Consider the following 17,430-nt stretch of genomic DNA (forward strand, 5'->3'; position numbering starts at 1 on the left):
GAAAAAATAAAAATTTGAAGTAGAAATTATTTTTTAAAAAACAAACTTAAATTATTATTTTTTTGAAGGGGGAGGGGGCTGATGGGGTGAGGGGGGGTAAAAAAATAAAAAATTAAAATTACAAATATCTTTTAAAAACAACCTTTAATATTTTTTTTTTTTTTGGGTGGTGGTGGAGGGCTGGGGGTAGGAGTGAGGGTGAGGTAAAAAAATTGAAGTTAAAAACATTTTTTTAAAAACAAGCTTTAAATTTTATTTTATTTTTTGGGGGGTGGTTGGGGGCTGGTTTGAGGGTAGGGACAAAATAAATTGATTTTTTTAACAAAAAAAATTGTAATTTGAAGTTGGAAGAGAATTTTGGAAAATGTTATCCTTAAGTTTTGAAGGGAAGTCATTTTCCTTAAATTTGAGGAAATGAGTTGATTTGGAAAACATTTAACCCAACTAAACATGAGAAAATTGGAAAATATTTTCCAAAAAATGCTTTCCTTCCTACCAAACACACCCTTAATGACTATCTTTTTAATGTATTTTTAATATTATTTTTAAAATGCCTAAGAAAGATAGTCATATTGTATTTTTGTTTTACATAGAGTTTTACATTTTTTGCTAATAAGAAGACATAAATTAGGCATTTAACCTTTTACGAATTAAAAAAAAAGGTGAAAATTGTGTGCTTTGATGATTCAGTCAGAAAAGATGATGGAATAGATGATAGTGGCTATGATACGAGATCATCAAAACAAGCAAAAAAAAAAGAAAAAAAGGTGATTGATAGTGATAAATAGAAGGACGATCAGATCGCTGAGGTGGCTAGCAGATAAAAATAATATTTTAAAATAGGACAACAATTAATAATAGTTGAATATTTATTTTGCATGAAACTTCAATCTTTTAATAAGGACAAGATTTAAATTAGACGTTTATGAATTAAAAAAAAGTGAACATTATGTGATTTTACAAGTTCTGAAATGTGTTTAATATGAGCACACAGTGTTATATATGTCCAATACATGTTTTCTTTTTTGATGACAAGGGAAACCCGCAGCCGCTACCCTTTGGGTGCGCACAGGATAAAACCTCCGCTCCTATGCAATAGCTCGCAAATCACATAGGGGAGGTAACCCCTATGTGATAAAAGTTACAACTTGTGTTTTCTCATTGGAGAAATATGTGAAGTTTTATGTGAAACAAATATTTAGTATCAATGGTAGGATAGTATTAATGGTAGGAAGGAGGGGGGTGTTGGGTTAATTGGTAGACTTTTGGTATTTGCAAGGTAGTAAAACTTTACTAACAAATTCACAGAAAAGGAAAAGAAGAAAAGGTCTGAAAAAGAAAAAAAAATAGAATAGAGAAAAAGAATACTCTTTGAAATATATTACGTGGCAAGGAGCGTCCATTCACTACCTAACACAAGTTTGGGTGTGACATTTTAAAGGGCTATATATTCCACTTTAAAAATATCTAGGAGGAGTTAGTAAGATTCTCGTGAAGTTAAAGTGTATAGTTAACTTCAGAACCATCACTCGTATAGATTGATGCAAAATTTAACTTTGGAACAATCACTCGTAACATGACCACTGCTAAAGTTTTAAGCTAGACATCTCCTTGGTTAAATATGTTAATCAACAGAATTGGTGTCAAATATACTAGTTAGAAATTGCTTGGATGAGATGGAAATCATGTCATGCACTCAAGAGTGTGTGGATGAAATCGCAGCGAATACAAGGAAGCAAGGTTGTTTATATTTATCTTAGTTTTGGAGGGCAAAGTTACTCGATGAATGTACTGATGAGAAAATGTAGGTACCTAATAAAGTCAAAAGTGGTGTGAGCATGCTAGTTTAGACTAAGGGTGGCAACGGAACCGGTAACGGAACTACCGGACCGGGACGTTCCGGAACCGGAACGGAACCGGGCACCACGGGCCGGAACCGAACCGGAACCGGGACGGACCGGAACCGGTAATTCCGGAAAAAAATACGTTTACCCGTCCCGGACCGGTAACGGACCGGACCGGAAACCGGGTCCAACCATTATAAATTATATTTTTTTATTAAAATTAAAAAATTAGGAATATTACACTTAAAAATTTATACTTTTAAAGTTTTAAATACAAACTTTCAAACTTTTAAAAGTATAAAAGTTTAAATTTCACAATTTAAAACTTTGAAAATTTAAATTTAAACTTTAAAACTATAAAAGTTTAAATTTCACCCTTTAAAAGTTTGAAAATTTAAATTCAAATTTCAAACTTTAAAACTATAAAAAGTTTAAATTTCACAATTCACACTTTAAAAGTTTGAAAATTTAAATTTGAATTATAAACTTTAAAACTATAAAACTATAAAAATTTAAATTTCACACTTTAAAGTTTAAATTTTAAAAGTTTGAAAATTTAAATTCAAACTTTAAAACTATAAAAGTTTAAATTTCACACTTTAAAAGTTTGAAAATTTAAAACTTTAAAACTATAAAAGTTTAAATTTCACACTTTAAAAGTTAAATTTGAACTTTTGAAGACAATAATAAAAAAAAATTAAGGCGAATAGCCTATACTTTTATTAATATTAATTAAATAGTACAAGTTGAGTTACAAAATATTAGTAGAGTATTAAAAAATCTAATCTACACAGCCACCTTCTAGGAAGGGTTCTGTTTGAATTAGACCTCGAATTATTATACTCATACTAATAGACATTTAAATTTAATAGTTCATGCTACCAAGGAAATCTTTTTTTAAATCATTTAACATTTCTCTAGTAACATGCTCTGGAATTGGTTGATTAGCTAGTTCTTCCATTGCATCAATGCCGTCATCACTAAAATCTAGCATTATTTCATCAACGTCATTTTCAAATTTGGTCGGTAGAGGTGGACGACCATAACTCCTTCTCTCGCCATTAATCCAATCTCTAAATAGTACGGATATCTCCAAGCTATCTGCTGCTAATGAATATCTATGCTCTCCAATTTGAAATCTTGCTGCACTAAAAGCGCCTTCCGAAGCTACTGAAGATGCTTGAATAGCTAACACATCTCGAGCAACCGGTTGTAGTTTTGGAAATCCTTTGCCGCGATTGCTCCACCATTCTAGAAGATCAATAGTAGTAGGTTCTGTATTTTGATTAATATATGCATCAAAATCATTTCTATCATTATGAGAAAGTTCAATAATACAATCTATCATATCATCAATATCATCTTCATTATTATATCTACTCCTAGAACTTTGAGGCTCTTCGTTATGTACTACATTCCTTATATTAGAATTATACAAGTCGTACAATTTTCTAGCTTCAATTTTTATACTATCTTTAACATCTTGACAACTAGGTGTTTCATCATCTTCACTATCAATACCCAAATTAAAATATATTTTATCAACCATTCGTGATGCACCTTCATCTTTGTAATGTGGGTTTAACAAACAAGCAGTTAAATAAATTTGAGGAATAGGAATAAAATATTTTTTAAATTTTTCAATCATTTTCTTAACAGATTGTTCAAATCTTGGTTTATTTTTGAATTTATAAAATTTAGTAGAAATAGCACAAATATTAGGTAAAACAGAGCAAATAGTTGGATAATAAAGTGCAGATATTTTTTTTGTAGTTAAATAAAAAACTTTTAAGAATTCTATAAGTTCTTTTATGTCATTCCAATCATTATCATCAAGTCTATATGTCATATTTGAATTATGAGCATTCCAAACCATTTGTAAAGGTTTCCTATATTCATAAGCAACTTCAAGCATTTCAAATAAAGAATTCCATCTTGTACACACTGATTTTGGAATTTTTCTAGGTGGAAGATTAAATTCACGACAACGATTTTCAAAATCTCTACGTCTAGACTTAACTTGACATTTAAAAATAAAATGACATGCAGTTTCAACTTTTGTGCAACCATCATCATATATTGCTATACCATCTCTAACAATCAAATTATATATGTGTGCAGCACACCTAATATGAAAACCATCAATATAAATAGGGCAAAGAGACGGTTTTAGTATTTCAACAGCATTACTATTATTAGAAGCATTATCTAATGTGACACTACTTATTTTATCACAAATTCCATAGTTTTGCAAAATATCTATAATTGTTACCCCTCCCGGACCGGAACAAGTCCGGATCTAACCGGCACTATCCGGAACCGAGACGGAACCGGTAACGGACCGGAACGGACCGGAACCGGAACCGGTACCTCCCGGTTCCATTGCCACCCTTAGTTTAGACACCACAACTATTGGAAAGATGAAAGAAATAAATATCATCCTAACATTTCAAGTATCACAACCTTTTTTATCACTGAGAGTTGAAATGCAAAAATGTTCTGTAATCCAATGTCTAAGTAACAATATACAGTTCTATTTACACATACTATGGTGCAGTGTAGTACAATGTGAGAACTAAAAAGTGAAATTTCCTCTCCTACCAGTGTAAGCATAAATCTGAATCTGCTTCTCAGGTCCGGGTCAACCCCCAAGGGGGACAAGTGTCGTACAAATAACTTGGGGTGCGACATAAAAGAGCCAAACTCAAAGCTGGCACTTCCAAACTGCTAGCCATCTGCCAATTTCGTACTAAGCAGCTGCATTTTTAGGTCAGACCAACTATTGGAACCTTGGGAAGTTGTTTCAACAATTTGATAAGCTCATACGTCCTTATATCTCGACCAGAATGGAGGCAAATGTCAAGTGGGGTAAGACCATCCTGCTACATAACAATGTTCGTTTCTCAAATTGAAACAAAGGCCATGAGATATTAAAAGAAAAGAAAGAACCTAGATCTAAAACCATACATACAAGAATATATATCATCTCGATTTGCCTACATTCTAAAACAGCAGATAGGACGTATACATTCTAGATATGAACCAAAGCTATGAGATCTGAAGAAGCAAAAGCATTAAAACATAAGAGTTCAAAATGATAAAGCAGCAATAGAATTTACCCTGTTCTTTAGAGTCTTGTCAGCTCCCTTGATTAACAAAAGCCTCACTATATCGGTTCTACGGGATTGAACAGCTAGATGCAAAGGTGTCCATCCATCCTGAAAGAGAAAGTCATTCAATGTTCATAAATCTATACTGGAGCACATACGAGTACACCAAAAAAATGTATTTCAAGATGACATTAAAGAATTAATTAGCCGTACATGATCTTGGAGGTTTATATCAACATTATACAAGAGAAGGATTTTTATCATGTGAGTGGATGCCGTTCGAACAGCATAGTGCATCAACGTGGCTCCATCCTGTAATAAATCAAGAAGATTATTAAACTAATAACAAGCCGCAACACTGGTTATCCAAAAGTTCATATAGAACAAAAATCATATAGCTGATTCTTATGGTTGACAACAAAGCTTAGACTGAAATGTAGTTCAGTAAGGACAGATCGGACAATGCTGGGAGAAGAGAACAAAAGGACACTCGATATGTGGTTTAGTATGAGACAGAGTCTCGGTCAAGGGGAGAGAAGAAAAACAAAAGGATAACTCAATCTGAATTGACACGGGAATAATGGTTACATGGATGTTAATGAAAAAGAACCAACATGAATGTAAATTGCCAAGCATTTGCAGAAGGTTGTGCTCACTTTGTCACGTATAAGTGGATTTGCAGATTCTCTTAAAAGAAAGTTAAAAATAGCCTGCTTCTTGCCAAGAATTGCTTTATGGATAGCTGTCAATCCATCCTGTAAAAAAAAAAAAAGAAGAAAAAACAACTACTCAATAGGAGCTAGAAAAAGAAGACACTGCTTGCATAGCTATAAAATTATTTGGTATATAATTAAAAATATATTAATAAACAACAAATATGGCAGAACAGAAAGGACCATTCTACCGGTACATGTCACTCATTTTGTACCTTATCTGGAACATTAATATCAACAACATGCTTCAACAAAGAGGTGAGAAGGTAAAACTCTCCTGAGGCAGCTAAAGTATGTAGAGGCTGCCATTTTTCCTGCAAGGTTTTGGTAGAATTCAGGAATCAATCTAAACCATCTATAATAAGAGGATTACTTGCACAAAGTGCATTGAAGATTGAAACAAGCTTGCACAGGAACAAAAATGTAGAAATAGAACAGTGTAAAATGATCAGCTTCAACACAATGCGTAAGTGAGAATAACCACTATAGGAGAAAACATATAAATACATTTCACTAACACCAATATATAAGCGAACACATAAGGCAGGAGCTTACAGAGGTAGCAGGCACCAGATCAGGATGCCGCTTGTTTAATAGGAACTTTTCCTCTGTAGTGAACAGCTTACGAGGACCTACACAGATTAGTATACCAAAAACGTTGAGTTCTGAATGATGCCCTAAAGAGGGAACAAATAACATCTCAATTATATGACCAAAAGGTCATATTAGCCTGTGGAAAAGAGTTTGAAATAAAAGGTGTACATTACTACTGAATTTGTCCAATTCAATGACAGGGGAAAAACATATAATATGCATGCAAATCCAGTTAGCACGACAAATAGTGGACACCAGTAAATAAATACTAGCCTAAAGCAATATAAGCTTGACAGGAATTTATATCTTAAATTTGGAAACAAAAATAGACCAATGTAGATAGAGGAACTTCTTCAAAAATAGCATTCCTCAAAACTTCTCCAGGCTGAACGTTGAGAAGTCAGGAGATTATGATATAACAGGGACCTTAATTAAGCAGATTTGCATCTTGTCCAAAATCTTGTTTCTTTTCTGATAGTTGCTAAATTCCATTCAAGTAATGGGCATCGAAAAAATGCTACAAGTATGAGATAACAACTTCAAGCGAGCCATAGACATCTACTTTAGTACTTCTGGATCAATCCATCCATATGTTTTTATCTTTTAGAAACATCAATATACTTCGACATATTGGCAGGCAAATAGCTTCTAGTGTTTCAAGATTTAACAGTTTCAAACTCCCAACTGAATGTGGTAATTGATGCTTATATCACCACTGGCAAACAATATATACGTGTAGTAATAACAATCCAGAAGAAAGGAAATGAGGATTAACCTTATTCTATATGCTATGATAAAACACACGAATCAAGAGTTAGGGCCTTCATGAATATTCAGTATCAACATTTATCTTTGCACTTCTGACATCCAAGTCAACAATGCCAAATTGGAAAGAATCAACTCAACTTAGTCAACAGTGACCCAAGAACAAACTCAATAGTTTAAAAATCAAAATTCAACTTAGATTAGTGATCAGATGCTTTACTAGGCTAGTCTGTAACAATGGAATTGTTTATTACTAACATTATCTCAATCTAAAACAAGTATATACTATAACATTTTCGTCCAAAAGGTTAATTGCCTTAAAAAGCTGACAGGTAAACTATCTTAACTCAGCCCTCTCTTAATCCAATGGAATAGCCTGAGTTCAATACTTCTCCATCTTGTTTTACATGATACTATTATTTGGAGAGTCAAACTGTTCTTTCAACAACTCCCAGTCGACTGTTTGGTTCAACAGAGAGGAGCCCGAGTTTGGTATTCCTTTATCCCATTTTATATAACACTATTTGGAGAATCAAAACATTCTTTGACAACCTAAATGTACTTTTAAGTGTCAAAACTGATTTTTTTTAGTAAATATTATGTAGTTGCAGAAATGTACACATTATTTCCTAAAAATTGTGAAATGCATGTCCAAATTGGAACCAGAAAGTACATATTTTAAGTACTAAAATGAGTTTATGGTAAAAAACACACCTAAAGTAATCCGTTATTTCGAGTTTCATACCTAAACTATTAGGCATGCCAGTTTGCTACCTAAACTATCACCATCGTTCCGATAGGAGAAGAGAACAATTCATAGTTGAGGTGTCTTTTTTGGTAAATACTTGGTGATGATTCACGTAGGAAACTCACTTGCACACCTTAAAATTCAGGTATGGAACTCAAAAAAAGAGGAACTTCAGGTGTGGTTTTGACCCTTTCACTCCGCTAAAAATATGCATAACAGATTCCTCCAAGCACTTCCACAAATTCAACCTACCCAAACATAAAGAAACCATACCTTCAGGGCTTTTAGCCGCATTGGCCTCATAAATCCCACTGTTGAAGAACTCCTTAATATCTTCTAATCCACCACCATAAACCGCTGATCTAGGATCTCTTGGCAACACCCTTTCACTTGAAACCCTCACAACGGAATTCTCCTCTTCACTTTCACTCAATTCAGCATCACTCTTCTTCTTCTTCTTCTCATTCTTATCCCTTTTAACCTTTAAAAAATCTGGGTTTTCAAGCACAAGCGGCTTCAATTGCTTCAACTTTTCTTCTCTCGCTTTCAAATAATCCTCAATACTACTGCCTCTAGCATTACTGTTACTACCAATTGGCATTAACTCTAGCCTCCTCCTCTCTGCACGTTGCCCAAACTCCAATTGCTGTGAAAGCTTACGCCTTTCCTTCTTAGTAATGTTAATTTCCCTCTGAACTTCAACCCACTCTTCAGGAATTAAATTCTCGGATTGAATTTCTGCTGATTTCTTCTTATTGTTGTTTTGTGGCTTATTTTGGTTGTTGTCGGATTTTTGAACAAAAGGGTCGTCGAAAATTCCTTCCTCAAACACTATGCAGTCTCCGATTACGTGTTCTTCGTCTTCGAGGGGGAAGTGGGGTTGCTGCGAGTTGTTTTGAAGGGAGAACTTGAGAGAATGAGGAGGAATTTGGGAGCGAAAAGTGTTTTTGGGAAATGAAGGAGGTAAGTTGAGGAATTGAAGTTTGTATAGAGGAAATGGAGTGAAGTTTGGGATTCGAGGGTTTAGGATAGCTGTTGGTGACATGGTGAAGATAGAAACGACGAAGACGAAACTGGATTTTGCTCTTTAAACTAGCTCATACTTATTCGGAATAGATTTTAAGTAAAATTAAGCTAAAAGATTAACAATATGAAGCAAGAAAGTATAGTAAAAAAAAAATACCAAAAAAAAAAATAAAAGAGTATTTTTTTTTTTTTTTACCCTCCCTACCCTAGGAGCTTCCATCCTTTTGCTCCCTTGGTGACTCGAACTCGCAACCTTCGAGTTGGAAGTGAAGCGTGCTTACCATCCTCCCACCCTTTTTGCTTCCTTGGTGACTCGAACTCGCAACCTTCGGATTGGAGCAACTCCCTCTCGTCTTAAAATAGTGCTTTATTATTCTTCAAATAAATATTTTCAAGTATATTTAAATTATGGCTTCTCAAATCTCATCTCTATTTATAGGAATTATAGAGCAGAATTATAACACAAGGTTAGCAAACCTCATATGCCAAAAAAGGCTTCATTCCTTTTCCCAACTTCATTCTCTTCTCATTTGTTTGGGTGAACTTTTGTTTCCTACAAAATGAAAAATGCACTGCCAGAAGGAGGAAGTTGCTAAGATGTTGAAATTAGCAAACTAAATAGTTTTTAATAATTTCAAGGGCTTCTTACCAAACCTTACTGGTCAGCTAATTAAATAAACCTAATAAATTACATAAAACAAAAAACATATGTAACATACATTAATTAAATAACTTTATTGATCATTTGATTAAATAAGTTAGAATATAGCTAATTCTTTAATCAGAAAATTAGTTAAAAGAGAAAATGTCAATCTTACAAAAAAAATTAATGATAAATTACAATGAGAGAAGTGTCACATTGCCCTATTTATGCATAACTTTATAATAAATATATAGATGGTGCAAATAATAATGGGCGAAATTATGACAGTATAAGGGTGATCTTGAAGTTTTGATCCGTTTGTCTAACCGGGAGAAAGGGTCAAAATTACCCTCTATTTTTATTTATTACTCCAACACAGGGTATCTTGAACATATCATTCCCAAGGAATAAGGGGAACAAGAAAAAACCAAAGTTCTACAACAAGTTGTGTCATACACTTCAATAACCTGGCTCGTGAAATATTCCCTAATTTTGGTCATTCGTGCAAATCATTTCTTCTTCTAACATACTGATTCCCTCTAGAAGCAATGCAAACTATGATACAAAAATCACAAATTTTCAATTAAAGTTCCATCAAATCAGCAGCAGAACTATATTTCCCAGGGTTTGTAATTCCATTCTGTTCGGTACTTGAACCTTGTTGCAAACTAAGGTACAATAAGGAAGTCAGCTAGAGATAAGCACAATACATAAACACACCAGCCTAGACAAACCACACTATAAAGATTCTTGTAGCACTTTTCCATTGCCATTGGGGATTACGCCTTGACAAAGTCCTATCTGGGACCACGAGGATAGCTCCTTTCATAAGGAGAATATGACCTAGAACGCTCCCTTCTTGACCTTCCCCCATAAGGCGAATGCCTAGGTGAATAATCTCGTCCACCTCTATATGGTGAATGCCTTGGAGATCTTCGGTACCCATAGTCCTCACGATCTCTATACCTGCCACGGTCTCCACGATAACCTATGAAGAAAGCAACCAGTAGTTAAGAACTTCCATGATTACACTGAATATGCCATACAAACTTGTATAATATTAGAAACACTCACCGTCATCCCTTGCGTTCTTAAGCCCTAGATAGTGACCAGGCGTAGGAGTCCTTGCACGTTTCCTCCGAGACTGAAAAATAGATATATGTCTCAAAATGGGAGATCTGAACAAAATGTACATTTACATCCCAAAGAAATGGGGTATCCAGATCAGACAATGAAATTCCTGTTGTAATAAAGAATGAACACACCATTCTCTCATATGGGCAAAGAAATCAGATTCATCTATTTTCCCTTCCATGCTTAGTGAATGAGTGGCACAAGCACATGCTAATACCATTCAATTTGTGTAAACAGAGCAGCTTAGTTATTTTTACATGTTTTATCACAGGAAGAAGGATGGAAGATAGAAACCAATGCCAGGTATCCAATACCATAAAAGCCTGATTAGATTGTTGATAATGACCGTTGATTAGTTGAGAGTTGAAAGAATTTGCTGAAGTAGTATAGTTGTTGGCAATATAGTTGCTATGTTTAGTTGATCAGATGCATGTGAAAAGCTGTTTTAGCGAGCGATTGATCAAACTGAGTAATAATGTTGCAAGGGAAGAACTGATCATCTTTGATTGCTGCCAACAAAGCTGACGCAATGTCTTTCTGAATGTTGCCAGAAAACCTCCAAGTTAAGAAGACAGATATGCAATCAAATAGGAAACAAATGGGTTTACTACTCCATAGACAAGCTAACCTTTTCCACTGTGATGTAACGGCCTTCAAGAACCGACTGATTAAGGTGTTTAATGCAACGATTAGCATCCTCCATACTATCCATCGTTATAAAAGCAAAACCACGAGAAATCCGAGAACGCGGCTCCATGACAAGAAAAACTGATTTCACCTAGTCAATAAAATTTAAAGAAAATTCAGAAAAAACAAAAAAATCAATACAGGTATAATGGGAAGCTATTCTGGTAAAGATAACACCATAAATCAATCTGTTTGTTTACACATTGACCAGACTCTACTATGGATAAACCTTAAGAAAAATACAATACACGTGATTTTGGAGGGTAAAAACCTTGCTGTGAGCTAGGAAGAGCTGCAGGAGATGGAACTTGAGAAGAAATGAGGAAGTAACCTACTAATACATTAACTAAAATTAACCAACCTTCCCCTCCTTTGAGAAATGCTCCTCCAGGTCCCTTTCCGTGACCCTTAAAGACAAACCAGTCACATAAAGTGTGTTTCCCGGATTAGAAACTTCTTCCCTGAAATAAGTCATATAGGACGAGAAAAGCAGCTTCAAAACAAACCAATCAACACAACCCGAACATAATTCCAGGGAATATGCATGTATCACTACAATAATAAATACTAAGGCAAGGTTGTACCCAAGCCCCAAGGACACTGTCCTAATGATCAATGAAGTGGGTATTGGTAAAAAAACCACCAGAGACGAAAACACTAAACTGATTTCTTCCCATCTGCCTAGTGGGACGAGTTCCCATTAGCAAGTACTTAGTGGAATAGTTAAGGTGCTTGGACACCACTGTTAAAAAGAAAATGCTAAGGTAGAGTAAAGCTGAAGGTCCAACAAACCTTCCACGGCTTCTTGACCTTGATCTTTCGTTTGGCCTTGAATATGACCCAGGTGGAGATCTAGACCTTGATTTAGATCTAGATCTCGACTTTTCTTCCCAAGGAGAAGGAGAGCGTGAATACCTGGACATCCGAAAAATATAAGATCAAACAGTTTCAACAATAAACAAGATAAATGGCACAAAGCATATTGACATAAAACAACATATATCAAAGGGACCCCTCAAAGAATGAAATCATCTTTTTGCAGGTAAAATTTCATACATATCATAAAGCAGGAAAAAAAATTATATATTAAAATCCATGATTTTTTTTTTATATTAACGCAATGCTTGGAATACATTTAGAAAGTGTTCAGAATGAATCATAGAATTATACTTGGATAAGGAAATGACACTCCAAATAACAGCAGTATAGTTGGATAAATGTAAATTATTCAAAAAATAACATGCTCCAGCAATTAAGCCTACAGATTGGCCAGAAACCTCAAAAATATAGCTTGAAGTGTATCTCCATTACACTTCCACCATCCAATGAAACCAGCTACTCGCCATGACATAACACAAGAGTTACTTAGGATTTGACCCCATACTTATAAATTATAATTGTGGAAAATACATAATTTGTGCTCAAAATATAAGTCTAGAAAAAATTACAATGTTTATAGTTAACATAAAAGTGGACTATCAAAGTATAAACTAAGAGAGTGGACAATTACAAATCAGAACTTTCCGGAAGAGTAGGATAGTTATTCTATGATATTGATACTTAGAATGTCACATTCATTGAAAGAAATGGGATTGCCTTTTTTTATATGGCCTTGAACAACCCTCACATAATGAGCTAGCTTTTGCAATTAAATTAGGTCCAAGGTCCATTTTTTAATCATGGTAAAAGAGTCAACCCACCACCGGTACTGTGATTTTAAATGTTTGATCTTTAAGTTATGTCATCCATAAAATAATAACCAGTAGAGATTTATATCACATCTTTGAGTTAACTCAGCCTATTACACTATTAGGCGTCAAAATCAACTTATGGGACTAAACAACAACAACAAATCATTGATGAGCGACATAAGGGTTAAGCACAAGTCATGGTTCGAATCTTTCGCAGACAAAAACCTGATACTTAAGGGAGAAAGTTAGAGATCATACACAAAGTTTAGAACCATGTACCAACTAGCTCTTGGGAATTCTTGGTTATCAAAAAATAGAGGTATGTTAACCAAGTTCAAAATCATAATTCATTTTCTAAATGAGCTGGAAAGAAACATTTCTAACTTACTCAAATTTAATGGCTGATTTTCTTACACCAAAATTTAAAATTGTACAAATACACTACAAAACCAACAAGTAGGGGACGACTATATGAATTCCGTTGTCTATGTAACTCCATTTAAGTCCCTCTCTGTCAAATACTCCCTCCGTCCCAATTTATGTGGCACTTTTCGAATTTTGAGATTCAAACAAGTGTATCTTTGACCGTAAATTTTTCATATATCTTTTAATTATTTTGAATTGCCAATTATTGTGACTTACAGTACTTTTTACGTAATTGACAAATATATAAATTTCATTTCAAAAAAATTGAAGACTCCACGCGCAAATTTCTGGTCAAACATAAATTGTTTGACTCTCAAAAAACGAAAAGTGCCACATAAATTGGACAGAGGGAGTACTATAAAAAATTAGTTTCACTAGCACCAGAAGTTCTCCACATTTTCTACTAATACATAAACTCCAACAAACATTAGACCTAAAACATAATCCTAACTAACTGCTATCACCTTTACAGTCATTTTTCTTTCATTGTACCGTACTTTTCCTAGACTCCGAGAAATGTCTTATGGCAAAATTCTTTTATATACGATTTTAGGTTCTACCTTGTCCCCTGGGTTCCACGGCTATAAACCACCAACTGGTGCATCAGGAGGTCAGTAAGGATATGATCAATCATCTTAAGTGCCAGTCCCCCATCTTATCTTCTACGCGTGTTACTACTAACTAGCACATTCTGTAGAGTATGATTATTTTCAATCTTGTATCACTGCATATCCATCTCAGCATTCATTACGACACTCACCTTGTGGATATGTTAGAATTTCAGAGGCCTAACATCCACTCCTACATTGTTGGTCTTACAACCATTCTATAGAACTTGCCTTCACTATGGTAAGCATATGAACAAAACATTGAGAAAGTGCAATTAAGTGACATATATAAAGTAAAGCATATCAAGTAAGACACTTTTCTTGAGCCGAGGGTCTATCTTTGGCAATCTCTCTAACCCGCACACACCCCACTCTAACTAGACCCCACTTGTGGAATTACACTGGACATGTTGTTGTTATGGTTGTATTGTATAAGAAGTAAAGTTTGTGAATTGGCTGTCTGAATGCATGTTTTCTTAGTCCAACTTTTTTCTTCAAAGTAGGTAAATATTTAAGTCAAAATTGATACCATAATCATACAATAGCTTATTCAAATGGTCCCAGCTGCATATATCCTACTCTATAGCACATAACCAACGAGATCTATGGAGTCATAAACATGTTAACCTAAAACGATCAAACATGAAGGACTTAACAAAAACCGTAACTACAACAAAGAGATGCAAGTAGCAATTTTTAAGAGAAAGATGGTTCAATAAATACAAAAATCAAATATAGAATTGGCGAAAGAAACAAAGACGAACCTTTGGCGAGGAGAATCAGCCTGCAAAGAATTCGAAAATAAGATCAATTGGCGAAAATCAGAGGAAAAAGGATCAAAGCATTTACAGGTAAGAAGAGAGGGAGCTCACCATTTCCCAGGATACGAGAAAACCCTAAATCGAAGCAAACGATTTTGCTGCAAGACGCTTCTTTGGGGGAAAGTGAAGTGCTGTGATGTGATGGGAAAGGGCACAGATTTCCTCTTCCGCCTTGTTTGGATGGATGGTTGTTATAATGTTTGTTTTGATTGTTACTTAAATTTAAATTTTATCATATCCTATTTGTTTTAAGGGAAAAAAGATAAATATATCCCCGAATTATTGTAAATGGTATGCAGATATCTTCGTCATATTTTTAGGACATTAGTGTCCCTACCCTCTAAAAATTAGGCCATATATACCCTTTAATTTATACTAACAGACCTACACGTGTCATAATCTTATCCACCGATTCGACATTTATTAAATATCGAATCGATGGATAAAATTGTGTCATGTGTCCCTATTTAGTCTTCTGTTAGAGTAAAGGGCATATATGCTCTAGATTTTGGACGACAGTGATACCAATGTCCCAAAAGTATGACGGAGGATATCTCATACCATTTATGATAGTTCGGGAGTATATTTGTCATTTTTCCCTTATTTAAATCTATCATTAGATAAAGAGCCCATTTTATGTAAAAAAAAAAAAACAATTTGGTGTGATTGCATCGTTATCTTAATATTTTCTTCTTAATTTGTCTTTATTTGTTATTTAGTGTAATTATATATCTTTTTTATCCTATATTTTCAATGTAGCTCTATTATATCCTACTTTTTAAATAGATTTATCATTTAAATTATAGATATGTTATATTTTGTAAGACGAAAAACAATACAATCTATTCAAATTTTGTATTCATTATAACAATATAGTACAATACATACAATGCATTATAAAATAATACATAAAAACCATCCAACAAAGTGTTAACTTGTCCCAAAAAATTGAAGGAAAAACATCCATAACATTTGCTTACCACCTTCCTGACCTAACTTTATTCGCTATTTAGGCACGACTAAACTGTGGCTAATTAACACTATTGAAAAATAAATAAATTATTACATTTTTTTTTTAGGAAAAAGAGTCTGAAAAATACTTTAATTTTGGCCGAAATTGTTGTTACGATACCAAACCTTATAAAAGACCTTTTCCCCCTGCACTATTTAATAGCGTATTTTAAAGGTATATATATGCTCACGTGGACACGTTACTATTTATAATGATGCAATATTTATGATGTCCACGTGGGCACATATATACCTTTAAAATGCACTATTAAATAGTGCAGGGGTAAAAGGTCTTTTTCAAAGTTCGGTATTGTTACAACAATTTCGGTCAAAGTTCAGATATATTTCAAACTTTTTTTCATCTTTTTATTGCTCTTTTATAAAACAAAGAGATCTACCCCATTAGAGTCTTAGGCCTCATTTATTTTACAATTAATGAAGGTCTGAATCTAAATGGTTCAAACATTAGAGTGTTTATTTTTCTTAAATAAATCAATTAATGAGTCTGAAAGAATCTATTTCGAATAGATTTATGAGAGAATCTTATTTTTATTTAGATTCTTTTTAAAACGCTAATTTATTTCCTCATAAAGCTCAAATATCGTTATTTTTCTCTATATATACGCTTATCCCCTCTCTCTCCATTATGGGTGTTTGCCAACTCTCTTTAAATGAGTTTTGACTTTTGTTTCCCTCTTTAACAAGTTAGTTTTCAAAACTTTTTATAAGTACTTTGTTTATTACTTATAAAAAGTTTTGAAAACTAACATGTTCAAGAGGAAAAAAATTCAACACTCATTTGAAAGAGAGTAGGCAGATGCTGATAATGGAGAGGGAGGGAGGGGAGAGGGCAAGCATAAATATAGAGAAAAAAAAATAACCATACATATATTATATCATATATGTATATAAACTTTTCCTCAAGCATAACACTATCTAACTTTGTATGAGTATACATTTTTCATTGAAAATTTATATTATTTGCACTTATTTCATCATATCAGCGTATATTCTACCTCTCCACACTACACTTGTAGAAATATATTGAGTATGTTATAATTATTTAATTTATATATGTTAACTAAAAAATAAGGTCTCTCTATGAAGTTTGACTTTAGGCCCCCAAATTTTTTGAGACTGCCCTGTAAATTAGCGTTTTAGAAAAAGTCTGAATAGAAATAAGACTCCCTCATAGATTTGACTAAATCAGATCCTTTCAGACCCATTAATTGATTTTTTTTTAGAAAAAAATAAACACACATAATGACCTAATATTTGAACAATTTACATCCAAACATCTATTAAGTGTAAATAAATAAAGCCTTAGAGAGTTTATCTACCCCATTAAAGTGTTAGACAAGTAAACTTAAGATGTAAAAGATCCTAATGTGCAACACCAAAATGCAAGTCAGAATTTAATAGCAAGAGGCTTCAATAAATATAAAACCAATCTTGATTGGATAATCTTTAATTAAAGTTAGAGACAATTTTTTTTAAAATGATGGTGATGTTTGGGTAAGTTTTTACATCTCGACTAATTGTATAGAATACTTACCACCTTCTACTAGTTGAGACAAATGATTATAATCACCTTTATCAAACTTTGACT

General features: G+C 33.6%; 2 protein-coding genes across 2 annotated transcripts; both read right to left on the minus strand.

Annotated features, from left to right (window-relative positions):
• Window positions 1-4,291: 4,291 nt before the first annotated feature.
• On the minus strand, window positions 4,292-8,882 carry LOC125860315 (ankyrin repeat domain-containing protein, chloroplastic). Its single transcript, XM_049540245.1, has 7 exons — window positions 8,048-8,882; window positions 6,223-6,299; window positions 5,883-5,981; window positions 5,611-5,709; window positions 5,168-5,266; window positions 4,964-5,062; window positions 4,292-4,723 (listed from the first exon to the last, which is right to left on the minus strand). The coding sequence occupies exons 1-7, from the start codon at window positions 8,817-8,819 to the stop codon at window positions 4,610-4,612; spliced, it is 1,359 nt and encodes a 452-aa protein (XP_049396202.1). The 5' UTR covers window positions 8,820-8,882; the 3' UTR covers window positions 4,292-4,609.
• Window positions 8,883-10,001: 1,119 nt separating this feature from the next.
• On the minus strand, window positions 10,002-14,991 carry LOC125859973 (serine/arginine-rich splicing factor SR45a-like). Its single transcript, XM_049539832.1, has 7 exons — window positions 14,862-14,991; window positions 14,754-14,773; window positions 12,057-12,179; window positions 11,626-11,725; window positions 11,206-11,355; window positions 10,518-10,587; window positions 10,002-10,431 (listed from the first exon to the last, which is right to left on the minus strand). The coding sequence occupies exons 1-7, from the start codon at window positions 14,862-14,864 to the stop codon at window positions 10,241-10,243; spliced, it is 657 nt and encodes a 218-aa protein (XP_049395789.1). The 5' UTR covers window positions 14,865-14,991; the 3' UTR covers window positions 10,002-10,240.
• Between the last annotated feature and the right edge of the window lie 2,439 nt (window positions 14,992-17,430).

This window comes from Solanum stenotomum, chromosome 3, assembly GCF_019186545.1.
Source record: "Solanum stenotomum isolate F172 chromosome 3, ASM1918654v1, whole genome shotgun sequence".
NCBI classification, from domain to species: Eukaryota; Viridiplantae; Streptophyta; class Magnoliopsida; order Solanales; family Solanaceae; genus Solanum; species Solanum stenotomum.